We start from the raw sequence: 16355 nt of genomic DNA, 5'->3' as shown, positions 1-16355 counted from the left end.
TTCAATCTTTTGTCAAGTTATCTTTTCTACTATTTTTTTGTGCTCTCATTGGATCTTTTCCTCTGTTTTTAATAACTTTTAATAGATCTTATATTGGAAAAAATTGTATTAAATTATTTTTTAGAACATATTTTTTTTAAAATTATTTTATAACTTAAACACAGGTTTTAACATTGAGACAGACACACGCGCAAAAAGCGTATCTAGGACTAGTTTAGAGAAAAGCATTTAGGTAGAAGATGTGATCAGGAAGAAAACGCCACAAGTATGATTGCGAGTGAATACAACTGAATTTTGTAATAATTAATTTAACAATCATGATTTTTTAGACCTTCATAGGCCCCTTAGGACTTAGGAGTGTATTTTTTCTTTTTTATACTCCAACATTTTAATGATTTTAAAACTCGGTAAAAAGTCTGAATTAATCAAAACTATTCAAAAGAAAAAACAAGTGGATCTAAAATTAAAAATATACAAAGTTGTGGGCTTTTTGTGGGGCCGATAAGAAAGGGGTGTTATTACTTTTAGCTCGCGCTAGAAATTATTTATATTCGGTAGCCAAAAAAGTGATAAAATTTGTATATAATATATATATATATATATATATATGAAAAAAATCGGTTATTATTTTGAGAACGGCTATACAGTATAATTTTTCTGATAAGAAATGAGGAGAACATACTCCAAATTAGTTAAGCGCAGTGACCTCGTGCTGCATTCATATCAAAAAGTATTTATAGAATTAAGTCAATGTAACTCTAAATAATTACACTATTAATTTAACCCCCAAAAAATTGTAATATGTTATAACCGGTTAGATTACAATTGTAGAGTAAAAGTTCTTTACATTTAAATCTTTTCCTGGTTATCTCTTGTTTGAGCTTTCCATACTTTAACTAGTTTGGAAAATCAATAAATAATCCCAAAAGAACAAGAAAAATCCAAGACTCAGCATAGGAGATACTCAATTTTCCAGTACAAGGTAAATATTGTGTTTCTGCATTAGTCTTTTAACGAAGGGAAGCATTAGCGTAACTGGTAAAGTTGCTTCATTATGGAACAACCTCTTGCAGAAATGCAAGGTAAGACTGCGTGCAATAGACCCTTATGATCCCGTCCTTTTCCGGACCCCGCACATAATGGGAACTTAGTGCACCGTGCATTAGTCTTTTAACATTCATTAACTTGATACTATATAAATGAAATGTGCTTATGATCAAATAATCGAACCCAACTTGTTCGTTATTGAGGCGTAGTTGTTATTGTTGTTGCTTATGATCACATTATTGTTTCTTCAACTATGAACAAGAACCATGGCAACAACAACAACAAGAAGCCCAGTGTAATCTCACAAGTGAGGTCTGAGGAGGGTAGGATGTACGCAGACCTTACTTGTACCTTGATAAGGTAGAAAATGTTGGAAAAAATAACAGAATCTGGGACAAAATAATTAGGCCTGATTTGTAGTCACTGTCCTTAAGGAATTTAAGCCTCTCAATTTCGGTGCTGCAGGGATTATGGCAGAATTCCTCTAGGATTCTACAAAGCCTATAAATTCGAGTACCAACAATTAATTCGAATTTCCACTCGAACAAACCTTGCGAATGCGGATAGCAGTAAGAGAAAAGATGGAAAACTGTTGTTTTTCTGATGAAAACGTAGGAAACAAGAAACTAATAATTCACCAGCAAATTAAGCAAACATAAATACTTGGACAAACGTTTCGCTAAGTACAATTCTGAAGCATGAATTACAGCTCATAACAGCAAATAGCAGAGCTTACATAAGAAATAAGAGATGGTAAAAGGGTGTTAATCTAAATAATGGCATAAAACAAGAAGATGAACAAAACTAATGGCTCACAACAAAACTTGATACGCCTCAACAGGCCGGCCCTCCTTCACGCCTTCTGGACCTTAAAGTTAAGGATAAAGTCCTTGATTTCATCGCTAGCAGCCCTATCAAGGGCAGTACGTCCGTCTGCATCCTTGACTGTGTAATCTGCTCCGGCTCTCAGTAGCTCTTCAATTTTTGGCAAGTCGCCTTCAGTGGCAGCCATGAGCAGTAAAATATCGACCGGGTGTATGTTTTGGCTCAAAAGAGCCTCCATCTTATCATAAGTACCCTCAACTGCAAGCATGCCCATATAGTTGAAGTACTGCAGAAAGTAATAAGTAATTCAGCGAGTTGTTTCCATGATAAATAGCTTACTATTATGAAACTAGCGCTCCTCGCACAAAATAATGCACAAGTAGGCAGCTCAACTTGTATAAAGTTGAACACGTAAACACAAATGCTGACGTAATACATAAATTTTGGAGATGTCTAGATGATCATTTTGTAAGTTGGAGCGTTCAACGGGCAAAGTGGAGATAAGTTGAGTTGCCTACTTGGGCACACCCAAAGTTGGAGGGCATACTTGCCAGTTGAGGGCCTGTTTGTATATTATGCACAAAATAAAGCTGCAACTTTGGCATTCATAAGTACATGAGCAGCACATACTACTTTCAGAGAAATACCTCCAACCAAAGAAATTTCTCACTATGTCATATGTCAAAGTACTTTCGTTTAGTTAGCATAAAAAATGAGGATTGACAGAACTATATGTCATATCTGAACATTCTCGTGTGAATCAGCAGATCTCTGCAAACCAAACTACAGAACTATATGTCATATCTGAACATTCTCGCGTGAATCAGCAGATCTCTGCAAACCAAACTACTTCTATATATAGACTATACACATTGATCAAAGGGTTGAGGGACTCATCTGCTAAAGTTCCCATGCTATTAAAATTAAAATGTTGGATTATGCCGATCAATGTTTCTTTTTACTCCAATTTAAGTTTTACTAATTAGATTCAGTAACATACTAATATGCACATAATATTTTGGATCATTGTTAAAAGGGGAAAGTTTTTGTCACACAATGCTTTTGTCAATTGGATTCTGTTGAGTGATCATTCACCGTAATAATGTAGCTTTCTTACTGATAAAGCTCACGACTTTACCGAAACAAGTATCCTTTCTTCATCATTCCTTTTAGATGGTTGCTCATCGATACTGATGGACTATAAGATGTGTCCAAAAGTATTACTTTAGCACTGACAAGTGCCCTAGAAAACAAATAGAACATTAGCATATGTGAAAAACAACAAAATTTTAACAAATATTAGATCTTGAACGCATAATTATAAAAGTATAATCAGTTCAATACTAAGAACTTTAAATAGTATTAAACACATAAAGTTAAAATTCCGGATCCTCCTCTGCTCCTACGTATATGACTCAATGTGAACTTATTGGCTCTCTTTGTTCCATTTTAGGTGTCACTATATCCTTATAATCCATTCCAGAAAGAAGGACAATTTAGTATAGTTGAAACAATTTACCCTTAAATTTTTTCATCTTACCCTTAAAAGGGCCGGACCACAAGGGCCTATCGTACGCAGTCTTACCTTGTATTTCTACAAGAGGTTATTTCCACGGCTCAAACTTATGACCTCCTGTTACCCTTAATGGCATATTATTCATACAAATGTCATAGCTATTAAAAGTTTCAAAAGTTTTTCCTTCTGTCTAAACTCCATCTAAGTCAAACTACAGCAACAACAACAACCCAGTAAAATCACACAAGTGGGGTTTGAGGAGGTTAATGTGTACGCAGATCATACCCCTACCCTTGAGAGCATAGAGAGGTTATTTCTGATAGACCTCGGCTCAAGAAGACGGAAAGAGACAATATATCAGTGTCAGTAACAGAAATTATAATAATAATAACAACATCATAAGAATTAGAAAATAGATAAAACGCAATAACAATAACCACTAGAAAACCGGTACTATGAAAAAGAGCACAGTAACATTTAGAGCAGAAGAAAGAAATAGAAAACAAACCTGCTCAACATCGTCGCGGTCAAAGTCGTCACGAGATTGACTACCATAAACGCCAGCAGTTTCAGCATTTTGACGGAAGTTAAACCAGCAAGTAGTTCTTGAACCACAACTTGGTCCAAGTCCATTTGGTCTGCTACACCATCCTATTCTTTTCAGTTTTGAAGCACCCACAAAGCAAGAATTCAATCTAATTGGTGGACATGAAGTAGAAGAAGAAGATGAAAAATTGGGAGTTGAGGAGGAGAATTTTAGTTGGAGAGTACAAGGAATTGAGGCCATTGTTAGAGAAGAATTTCTGAAAAAAGGTAGCTCAAATCAACTACCTTATCACTATGGCTATCGCTGTTGGGATAACATTTGAATAATAAAAATAGACTGCAACAGAATAACATCAAAATCAGAGTGGCGCAGCGGAAGCGTGGTGGGCCCATAACCCACAGGTCCCAGGATCGAAACCTGGCTCTGATATTATGTGTAAGAGAGCAAGCTTCCCAGACCACCTTTTTTGTTTAACTTTATTTCCTTATTGGTTTTTAATCTTTTTTTTTTCTTTTCAAATTCTCAATATTAATGTGAAAGAGAGCAAGCTTCCCAAAACAACCTCTTTTTTATTTTTGACTTCCATATAATTAGGCGTTAGAGTTTGGAATTATTAAAAAAAAAAGTTGAAGTTTTTTTTCCCTTAGTTTTGAAGTTGTGTTTATTTGATGTTTTTGCCACGAAAAAAACATTTTTTTTCTTCTAAAAACACCTTGAAAAATGACTTCTAGAGGTTTTCACCTTGTTTCAAAATATTCTTTAAGAAAGTCATTTAATAATTTAATCATAAGAGTATTTGTCTAAAGCCGAGAGTCTATCGGAAACAACCTCTCTGCCGCATTGGGACAGGAGTAAGGTCTGCGTACAGACTATCCTCCTCAGATCCCATTTGTGGGATTTTACTGTGTCGTTGTTGTTCTTGTATTTGTCTAAACAATTCTTTGTTTTTCTCTTAAACTTTTCACTTAATTAACAATCTACCAACAACAACAACAACCCAGTGTAATCCCACAAGTGGGGTCTGGGGAGGGTAATATGTACGCAGACCTTACCTCTACCCCGAGGGGGCAGAGAGGCTGTTTAATTAACAATCTACCAATTAAAGAAATAATAATGAATTTGGAAAAAATGACAAGTAAATACTTTTTGTTTTTCTAAAACGTCAAATACTTTTGGAACAAAATGCCAATGTAAGAGTAAACCTTTTGGATGTAACCATAGCAAATGGAGTGACAAATTTGGACATCGCAATTCGCAATTAAATGGTAGACTCTGTTTTTCTTTTTAATCTTTTCTAGTTTCCTTAAAACCCCTTATACAACTTATAGTTATTAAGTTGTAAATATATTAAAATAAATAGTGAAAGAGCAATAAATTGATTGGTACACGAGTTGGACCAAGTTAGGCACTTCACTACCAGGCCCCCTCCCACCCAAAATGACATGCACTTAATCGTTTAAACTAAAAATAACTGATGAATACTGTTTATAATCTATATATAAGAACTAAAAGAAATAAACAGTAATTTTGATCGGCTATTTGTGTAAGAATCCCGGAACCCTAAAGACCATCATCTTCATTATTTTTCCATTCAATAAGAAAAATTGACATTAAGGACAAAAGAGGTGAGTTTCTGAATTGCTCGTGATTTCACATGACCACCGCAACACAAACATAAGAAACTACCAATACTAATTTCAAGAACAAATCTCCTAGAAAAGTTTTAAGGACCAACCATCTATTTTTAAGAAAATAACGGTGGGCGTCGTGGCCGATTTATGTGCACCTCAACTATTTCATCAGGTACCTATTACCTTCCACTAGCAGAAGTATCTAATTATTTTCCCACCCGGGTTTAGACAAATGAGAAAATATAAGTTCATTTCATTATTGTCTCTGCTAAAATTTAAATTTTGATCGTCAACGATTTTCACTCAATTCATTCGTTGACGCTAGGCCACACGCTTAGGTGCAAAACCCAATCATCTATTTTCCATCTCCATTGCCACTTGGGAGAAATTAACCACAGAATTAAAAGCCTGTGGCCCTACAAACATCGCTCATTTACCATAATTAATTCTTATATCAACTTGTAGTATTAAGAGGGCTAAAGCTATAGGATGTTTAGGTTCAACAGCAAAAACACAAGTTTTCAAACAAAAGGTTATAGTTTGTTTGGATGGTTCTTATCTGTTGTATTGTATCATATTATTACTTTAAATACATTGTTTATCTTGATTGTTACTTAAATTTTTATTGTATCGTATAGTTAAATCTATTGTTACGTAACAACGAAAAGAGTTACCTTATGAAACAACCAATTTGGTGTAGTCGTATTGTTCCTTTATTTTATTTTTTTCTCATTTAGCCCTTCCATATTATTAAATAATCATATTTTATCCTAATACCACATCTTTTCATATAATAGTTCTACCTTGTACCTTACTTTTTCTTTATAATATTGCAAATTTATTATTCATATTATTGGTGCATGACATCATGAAACGATGAAAAATAATATAATCTATACAAATATTACGGTGACATCAAAATGATATAGTACAATATAATACTATACGATACATTATGAAACGATACATAACAACCATCCAAACAAGCTGTTAAAGACAAATAAATTTATCACCCCCCCCCTTCTAGTTTTTTAAAAAAAAGGCAATACGGTGCACAAAGCATCCCGCATTCACGTAGGATTCGAGGAAGGACCGCATCCTAAAGGGTATAATGCGATAGCCTACCCTAATACAAGCATTAGTGACTGCTTCCACGGCTCGAACCAGGTATAATGAAAATAAAATGAATGGACAAGTAGTTAGAAGTTGGTACACAACTTGAGCAAATTTAAAGTTTTTTAACTGTAAACACATGAATAAGGTGGTCAGAGAGCCTTTCCCATCTTCATTTAAGCCATAGGTTTCACTTTATGAGATAAAGGATATAAGGTAAACAAGTCGTGAAAATGCTCAAAATGACCAATTCTCATATCAAGAAAAAACACCAACACATTTCTCTTCAACCTCATACCATAACTTTCTCTCATATCATGCAAAAATCTGAGTATAAAGCTAATGGCTTAGGATTTACAGTTGCTGAGAAGATGGCTGCGAATAATCCTCTCGTTGAGATAGGTAGCAGAGGAACCGTTGGATCCCTCGTGTTACAAGAAATTGAGTACTTCAGTAGGCTACAACTAAACCATCACAACAGCATGAACAAGCCATGTCGTCAAGTTTCAGACGTGGCTTCGACTAACAGTCACTCTAGACCAAATCTTGGATCGTTAGTCACGAATCTTAAAAAGAAGAGACGGAGCTGTAAGCTGATGCCGAGCATGTGTTCAATGGTAGAAGTTGCAGAATGTAATCCACCAGCTGCTATTTCAAGATTCACTTACAAGAATCTAAAGGCTGATATTTGAAGTTCGCGTACTTAGACCGCGTTTTCAGATAGTTTTGTGAAACCAAGCTTCTTCAGGCTATTTTTTATAGGATTTGTCCAAGTTCTGTCCATACTTCTGCATTTTATGTCCACAATTTCTACCATGTAAGGTCCCTTTCTGTCGGTTTTCTGGCTAATAGGAGTTCCATCAACTGAAGTATTTTCGGATACTAGTATTGGAACTTGATGTGTTTTTCTACTGTAGTGTTTCGTCTTCCTGACAAATTCAGGGCTTTTACTACTATTATGCTTTGATGTCCCGCTGCTGCTTGCTTCGTCGCCTGATGTTCTTGGCTTCATTCTCTTTGGACTGGTCGCGCTACCAGGAATGAAACCACAAACACTAGGAGACTTATTCTTGGATGACGTTGGCGTCTGAGAATCAGGTTTCTTGGAATCTAATTCTCTTGACATCAAGGCGCTAACTTTACCAGTAGTTCCCACTTTAACAGAACCTCCGCCGATCTTGATGGCTTCTAATGTTTGAGCCATGCTTTTTGAATTTTCTGGGATTGATAGATATTTAGTTATACCCTGCAAGACAATAGAAATTAGAGCACGCGTAAATAAGTTCGTATCATGGGATGAGCTACATAGCCTAGATTAACTTGAAATCCAGGTCGGCATAAATTTCGTTGCTTCTTCAAATTTTATGATTTTTCCATCTATACACTATTATGAACAGCAACCAAAAGAGCTAAGGGGAGATTGAGAAATACAGCTCCTCCAGACAGAAGCGGAGCGTGGCAGTGAATGAAGCTTATGAGGTTTGGGATTCTAATACTAAGTTACTAGTATCTAAATTAATAGTTTATACACATTAAATAGATTTTTAAGACAAATACAGGTTTTGGACAAAAGCTACTGAGTTTCGCCAAACCCATTGCCAAAGAGCTAGCTCCGCCCCTGCCTCCAGATAAATGTCAACTGTATTATTTGCGATGTAAAGGCAAGCAGCAATATCATATAGTAATTGGAGGGCGTAGAAAAGATACAACTTCAGGATAATAGTGATTCGGAAACCACTATTATACTCACCAGAACATAATCTTCACGCCAATGAAAATTCTACTAAAATGTGAGCCAAGTTCATCAAAATTTTGAAAAATCACAACACAAGGGGAGACAAACTGAATTCTTTAGTAGGAAAGTACGCGACTGGGAGAAACTTTTTTCTCATCCAGTTCTGATCTGCTTAGACAAAAAGGAGAGTTATTTACTTATATTACCAGCTTAGATATATGAATATGCTATCCAAACAAAAAAAATCCAACACGAGTACCCAATTACACCTATCATCATAAATGGAAAGGAGACAGAGTATTGCACAAAATTGAATTCTAACTGTAGATGAAGTACAGAACATTGAAATCTAACTCTCAGAGCTACACAGTTGACCATCTTGGTATCGGTAATATTTGGACTAACAATAAGAGGCTTAAAAAGGGTGGAATCATGTCACTTGGGAGGATAAAGGGCAGATATAAACTGAAAAGTTCTGTTCAGATTTCTCAGATTTACCAACAAAAGTATGTCTACGCCCAAAGGTTTGTCCAGATTCGATCATTTTCAGCTAAAATCTTCTCGTGATAGAAAATAAAGTTTAACCAGCTGATCCATGGAAATTAACTAGCAGGGTTAGGCTGGAGAGAGCAGCAAAAACAAACAACAAGTACGCCTCAATTCCAAACAAGTCGGGGCCAACAATATGAATCATCACGGACCACGTTACTTCATATAAACTTATATCATCCTTATATTATGCAAATACGAATTAAAAGTATTAGAAGTTATGCATATTTTATGAACAAATAAATCTCTGAAAGGCTAAATCACTCCTTGAAGCAACTGGACCTATAGTAAAAGTGTTAAAGTCTAAAACATGATTCACCAGTGCAAGATAACAGTGAAACATATACCCGATTAGTGCTTTCGTTTCTACTCAATCGCCATCTTCATCTGTACAACTTAAAATCTGTCATTTCTGGACAGCATCACAACTATATCCCCCCACCCAATCCTATCATCAAAAGCAAACAAAAACGAACAGCGGAAACAGACTACATAACCTATGACTCATGCAGAAAAAACAACGGTTGATGCGAGGCTATATATTATACAGTCAGTCAAAAACCAAAAAAGATCAAATTTTGCAGCGACCCAAAAACCATTAAAGCTCAAAACTTTAAGTTATCAGCTGAGGCGCATTATGCAACAATTACTTTTTTTGGGAGTATAAGTGCAAAGTTTAGAAGGGGAGCCTGTGTGACCAGGAGTTCACGGGTTCAAGCTGTGGAAACAGCTTCTCATAGAAATGCAGGTTAAGGTCGTGTACAATGGACCCTTGACATTGCGGGAGCTTAGTACACCGGGCTACCTTGAAGTGCAAAGTTTAGTAAAAAAATTATATGTTTTTAAAAGCTTCTATAGATAACACCAAAGCTTTACTGTAAAGACCCATATCCCAAATAGTATTCAAGATCATAAAGAGGAAGCCAAAATTGCAAAACACACAGAAAAACTGAAACTTTATAAAGTCAAATGAACAGACAGATCTAACTAAGTGACCAGAATGTATTAAACATAATCAAAGAATAACTCAAGAACCTCAACAAGAAACTATGAAAAAAATTGGTGCTAATAAAATTATGATTCGAAAATTACCAGCAAGAAGTAGCAAATGGAGCTCAGAAAAATGATTGTCGAACAAACCCCACAAGAAGAGAGAGTTGAAGATGAAAGCAAGAGTAATGCAACACAGACCAGTTCATCAGCAAAAGCAGTACTATAATTTGTTACTACTATATAAGTTTTCACGGGAGCTTAATTGACTTGAATTTTCAATGATTTTATGTCAATTTCAAGGTATCTTGTGCTAAATGACGCATCAATCTCTATGTTTTTTAACTACTACTGGGGCCTCTATTTACATTTCTTGATAGCAACGTATCTCACTGGTCAACCACATGTGACAGCAGGTTAAGCTACCCTTTGATTTTGTGTGCTTTATTTATTCATTTTCCTGGTTCTTGAACGTGACTTTTTTTATATTTTTGAATTTTTGTGAGCGGTGAAAATTTTGAAAATAGCTACTACCTCCGTCTCATAATATGTGTCATGGTTATTAAAAATAATTATCTTAAATTATTTGTTATTTTAGAAGTTCAAGACAAAATTGATTATGTTTTTCCCTTTTTACCCTTAATAATCAATTACATTCATATTTAGTAAAAATATGGATAATGTCATTATAGAGATGACACATAAATTGAGAAAATATTTAATAAGGGTAAAATAGTCAAAAAATATTCTTTCTTAAGGAGCATGCACAAAAGAATTACGACACATATTATGAGACGGGGGAGTAATTTTTTTTTGGAGTTTTTAAAATTTTTAAAAAAATTCAAAATATATTTTAAGGTGAAAATCAAAAATTTTATAACCAACCACTGATTTAAAAAAAAAAGTAAAAAATTTATACGTATTTTAATTATTTTATCAGATATTTATTACCTTCTATCCTCATTGATTGTATGGCGGCAAAATATGTCTCATATAACTCGCAAAAAAGTGTGTGATCGTGATAGATGAAAATAACCATCAAAGTGGATCCATCTGACTGTGTGTAATGGATAAAAATGATCTTTTTTTAAGTTTTTATTTTCTCTTTGTTGCCTTTATTATGTTTTAGATTCTTCTTTATTTTTTTACTTATCTCACACTTTTCTCCATCTAGTTTCTCTCTGAAAATTTTTCTCCCTCTTTTGTTTCTCATGAAATTATTTATTATGTTTCTTGTTTTAATCTTCTTTTATTTCTTACCCATATATTGAACGAACACTTATTTAAATTTTCTTATTAAACCCAGCACATTGTAGGCAATGGAGTTGCTGTCCATCTTGTTTTCTTATTTGTTGAATCTTGTTTTGTAACATAGGATGACAACGACGACAACAACAAAAAAAAAACCAATGCAACCCCATACACCAATAGACCATCGGCTCAAGAACAGTGAAAATGACACAATAAACAAAACAATAATAATGGCAAGAAAATAAGATAACAGAAACAAATAACACAACCTATAATAGGAAAGGAACTAGGAATACGAAGCTACAAGAGGAGTGCAAAAACTACCCCCAATAATTGCACATTGTCTAACAACAAGGAACTCTCGACTCCTTTGCCTATACTCATTCACACAGACACAACCCACTCTCACTACAGTACTAGTACTCTCACTACAGTACTAGTACTACTAGTAAAACTAGAAGAGTCTCTCGACTACTTGTCAACTCACAACCCTAATCCTCGATCTTCACACCTCTCTATCGAGGGCCATGTCCTCGGTAAGCTGAAGTAGTGTCATATCCTGCCTAATCACCTCTTCGCAGTACTCTCTAGCCTCCCTCTACCTCTTATCTGCCTCGCTATGGTCAACCTCTCGCATCTCCTCACTGGGACATTGGTGTCTCTCCTTTTTACATGCCCGAACCATCTCAGTCGCGATTCTCGCAACTTGTCTTCCATCGGGGCCATACCCACCTTGTCCCTAACAACCTCATTCCTAACCTGGTCTTTCCTGGTATGCCCATACATCCTTCTCAACATCCTCATTTCTGCTACTTTCATCTTCTGGACATGAAATTTCTTGACTGGCCAGCACTCGGCTCCATACAACATAGTCGGCCTCACTACCACTTAACTTGTCCTTAAGTTTTGGAGGCACATCACATAAAACACTAGACGCAAGCTTCCACTTCATCCACCCCCTGAATTATATTATGTAACATAAGATGATTTTCAAAAAATGCAACTCTATATGCTTTCATTTGATTTTTTGCTACAAAGTAAATGTAAATAAGTATTTCTTCAAATAATTAGGTTTTTTTAGTGTATTCACTCAATATAATTTAGGGGGTCTTGGGAATACTGAATTGTTTAGATAGGAAATTTGAAAAAAGTATAATAGTTTAGGTTTTTTTTAATATATTCACTTAATATAGTTCCGGGGAACTTGGGATATTGAATAGTTTAGATAGGAAACTCACAAAAATGTAATAGTTTAGGGGTCGTTTTGTTGGAAAACAAGTTATCCCATGATTAATTATTCTAAGATTAGCTATCTCGGGATTAGTTATTCCACCCTCACATAGGGATAAAAAAATATTAAGTATCTCGGAATTAACTATACCACAATTTTATCAAAATCAAACATGAGATAAACTCATTTCAAAAATAATATCATAATTAATTATATCTTATCCCTCGTGCCATATTTTTTATGCAAATAAATGCGAAACTAATTAATGTAAATTGATAGGATGAATCTCAATTGAATTTAATAATCACTAGATTAAATGAGGACTAAACTTCTGTACGATGAGTCGCGTTTATAGCATTAGATAAAGAAATCGTTATGTTATGAGTGACAAGATGTATAATATCATAAACATGTAATAAATGCAAAAAATAGTAGTGATTATGGTATAGAGGAATAGTCACCCAATGATCATATGATTGGATGTTTCCTTTTTCTGGCGATGTGGAACGGAAAGCATTCAATGTCTAAGTGGGATCTTGTGATCTATGGATAAAAATGATGAACAACAAGTATATGGATGCTATGAATAAGACAACTTTCTGGTATATTCTTTTCTCAATCTTACAATATCTCTCAATAGTAGATAAAGGCAGTTCCCCCTTGTTTACTATCTCCTCCTATTTATAAGGGACATTCCCCAAAAAACCCTAAGAAGTACAGCACAAAGAATATTCCAAAGGTATATTCGTTCTGTCTCTTTCGGAGGTGACACTACCGACCCTACCTCACTTCGGTTGCTCGTCTCTGGTCGTCGTCCTCTGCCACGACGATTGTCAATCGTCATATTGTAATGACTCTGTTCCCTAATCTCGCTTATCCGTCGTCGTTGTGGTAACCAAATTTGGACCAATACAGTTAGTCCCTCCGCTTGTTGAGGTCGTAGCCTTAAACGTCCTCGATGAGCGGATATCACTCGTTCCCATCGCTGAATTTGGCTGTCGTCATGCTGGTTCGGTCGGGGTCGAGAGGTTGATGTGATGACCCAAAATGTCATCTTTAATTTAAATAATTACCTCGGTATTTTAAGACCTTGAAAAGCACTATCAATAATTCCTTGACTTGTGTGCATAGTCCATATAATTTTTCGGAAGGCTCTTATGTAGAACAAAATGGATTAAATGGCGAACTAGGGCTTTAAAAAAAACTCAATTGAGTTAACTTCGGTCAACATTTTGAGCAAACAAACACGGATAAAAGTTTTGACCTTTTCGGTAGTTCCGTATCGTGAATTGGGACTTGGTCATATGCTCGAGAGCGAATTTGGAGGTCCCTAGATCAAATTATCGCTATTTAACGAAATCTAGAAATTTAAGGCTAAAGATTTCTTAAGTTTAACCGGAGATTTGACTTTTGAGGAAAAAACCCCGGAAGGGAATTTTGATGATTCCAATAGTTTCATATGGTGATTTTGGATTTATGAGGATGTTCGGATTTGGATTTGGAAGTCCGTAGGACAATTCAGCGCATTTTGGCGAAAGTTGGAAAATAGTAGATTTTTGGAAAAAATTGACCGAGAGTTGACTTTTTGATATCGGGGTCGGAATCTAGTTCTGAAAATTTTCGGAACTTCATTATGTCATTTATGACTTGTGTGCAAAATTTGAAGTCAATCGGACTTGATTTGATAGGTTTTTGCATCGAATATAGAAATTGAATGTTCTTAGTTTCATTAGGCTTGAATTGGGGTGTGATTTGAGGTTTCGACTAAGTTCGTATGATGTTTTAGGACTGGTTGATGTATTTTGTTGAGGTCCCGAGGGCCTCGGGGGGATTTCGGAAGGTTAACGGGCGGAAAAAGTTGCTGAAATTCTCTTTGGGCAGCTGCTGCATTTTTTTCAGCAATATGAACAGTACCTCGTGAATAGTGCCTCGTGAATAGTACCTATGAACAGTACCCCCGTGAATAGTAAAAACGCGTGAACAGTACCGACGATTTTCTGGACAGGACATTAAGTTCTGAAAATGGGCCATTTTTAACGAATTGGAGCTCGGGAAGAGGCGATTTTCGGGAGATTTTCAGAGAAGACAACGGGGTAAGTGTTCTTAACTTAATTTTGGTTAAATTACCCGAATCTATTACTAGTTTTGGTATTAATTCTCTGAATTTAGTTGGAAGAGTTTGAAAACTCTCTCAGATAGATTTGAGGATCTGAGGGTCGAAATATTATCGAAATTTAGTAATTTTGGTATGGTTAGACTCGTGGTTGGATGAGGTTTCATATTCCGTAATTTTTGTCGGGTTCCGAGACATGGGCCCCACGGGCGAATTTTAGTGCAATTTCGGATTTTTAATGGGAAAATGTAGAATTTTATATGGAATTAATTCCTATAATTTTTATTAACTGAATCGAATTGTTTATGACTAGATTTGAGAATTCGTGCACGAATTCGCAAGGCAAAGGCTTGTTGGAATTTCTAATTGGTTTCAAAGCGAGGTAAGTGTTTGGTCTAACCTTAGCTTGAAGGATTAGGAGTTGTGTCCTATTTTATGTGTGTTAATTGTTGAGTACGATGTATAGGCATGGTGACGAGTATCTATACATTGGTGTCAAACATGCCCATGAGTCTTATATTATGATTAATGTGATTCTGTTTCGTATTGTTTATGCTCTATATGATAATTTCTATTAAGCAATATAACTTGTGGAAGTATTATGGTTAATTGTTGAACATGGTAGAGCATTGGCTCAAGTTAAGAATTGAATTGTTGAACATGGTAGAGCATTTGCTCAAGTTAAGAATAGAATTGTTGAACACTATAGGGCATTGGCTCAAGTTGTGAATCGAGTTGTGAAGTAAATGTGAAAAAGAGAAGAGGTTGATGATATTATATCCCTTGCCGGGATATTGTTGCTTTGATATTCTCTCCTTTGCCGGGACGTTATTATTCATGATATTGTTTCCCTTGCCGGGGTTTTATTGTGATATTTTTTATTTTCCCTTGCCCAAATTGCTTTGTGATTGTTGCTTGGGTGAGGAAGAGTGATAAAGCACGAAGGGTGATGCCGTGCACATTTATATTATTCATATGGTGAGGAAAGAGTGATAAAGCACGAAGGGTGATATCGTGTCGCACGATGTACAATTCCCTGCCAATTACATTGATTTTATAGCGAGGATGAGAGTAAAAGCACGAAGGGTGATGCCGTGCCGCACGATGTACAATTTCGTGCCAAATTACATTGATTTTACAGTGAGGATGAGAGTAAAAGCACGAAGGGTGATGCCGTGCAGTTTATATTGATCCTTATTGTGAGGACGAGAGTAAAAGCACGAAGGGTGATGTCGTGCACTTGTCCTTGATTTTTCCTGATTCTAATTGAGTTATGTTGTCCTTTACGTTTATTTACTGATTTTCTGTTGTTACTTGATTTTATTTCGATGTTATAGATTCCCTTGCCCTATTTGTCTTGTGTTTGTTGCTTGGGTGAGGAAGAGTGTAAAGCACGAAGGGTGATGCCGTGTATTGTTTTGGTGAGAGAGTGTTAAAGCACGAAGGGTGATGTCGTGTATTATTTTGGTGAGAGAGTGTTAAAGCACGAAGGGTGATGTCGTGCTCTTTATATTTGCTGTGTTTACCTGTTATTAACAATTCAAGTGTATTAACTGTTTAGATCCCTTTACTGTTGTGATTCTATGTGTTGGAATCCATAATGTTTATAGTATTTCACCTTATTTTTTTATATGTTCAGTACTTCAAATTTTAACAATTGTACAGTTTTTTTTAACTCAATTAATTTCTCAACTAAAGTTTCCATAAACTGTTTGAGGTCGTACTTTACTTAAAAAGGAATTTCTACTATGTTTTGATTTATTGATTTCTCGTATTAAAGGTAATAACTCATTCGATATTGTAATTT

General features: G+C 35.4%; 2 protein-coding genes across 2 annotated transcripts; both read right to left on the bottom strand.

The window, feature by feature from the left end:
* Nucleotides 1–1659: 1659 nt before the first annotated feature.
* LOC107760099 (protein LHCP TRANSLOCATION DEFECT) lies at nt 1660–4200 on the bottom strand. Its single transcript, XM_016578119.2, has 2 exons — nt 3897–4200; nt 1660–2158 (listed from the first exon to the last, which is right to left on the bottom strand). The coding sequence occupies exons 1-2, from the start codon at nt 4173–4175 to the stop codon at nt 1901–1903; spliced, it is 537 nt and encodes a 178-aa protein (XP_016433605.1). The 5' UTR covers nt 4176–4200; the 3' UTR covers nt 1660–1900.
* A 2665-nt stretch (nt 4201–6865) lies between these two features.
* Nucleotides 6866–10214, bottom strand: LOC107760098 (uncharacterized). Its single transcript, XM_016578118.2, has 2 exons — nt 10056–10214; nt 6866–7925 (listed from the first exon to the last, which is right to left on the bottom strand). The coding sequence occupies exon 2, from the start codon at nt 7881–7883 to the stop codon at nt 7383–7385; it is 501 nt and encodes a 166-aa protein (XP_016433604.1). The 5' UTR covers nt 7884–7925; nt 10056–10214; the 3' UTR covers nt 6866–7382.
* Between the last annotated feature and the right edge of the window lie 6141 nt (nt 10215–16355).

This window comes from Nicotiana tabacum, chromosome 1 (assembly GCF_000715075.1).
Source record: "Nicotiana tabacum cultivar K326 chromosome 1, ASM71507v2, whole genome shotgun sequence".
In the NCBI taxonomy this organism is placed as follows: Eukaryota; Viridiplantae; Streptophyta; class Magnoliopsida; order Solanales; family Solanaceae; genus Nicotiana; species Nicotiana tabacum.
Note: the sequence above shows the minus strand (reverse complement) of the source record. Positions and strands in the feature narration are given on the sequence as shown.

Bases quoted from the DNA above. Each gene is read 5' to 3' on its own strand.
- LOC107760098 (XM_016578118.2), bottom strand. From the start codon at position 7,883: ATGGCTCAAACATTAGAAGCCATCAAGATCGGCGGAGGTTCTGTTAAA.
- LOC107760099 (XM_016578119.2), bottom strand. From the start codon at position 4,175: ATGGCCTCAATTCCTTGTACTCTCCAACTAAAATTCTCCTCCTCAACT. The intron at 2,159-3,896 runs GTTTGTTTTCTA...TACTTTCTGCAG, and splicing joins ACCGCGACGATGTTGAGCAG to TACTTCAACTATATGGGCAT.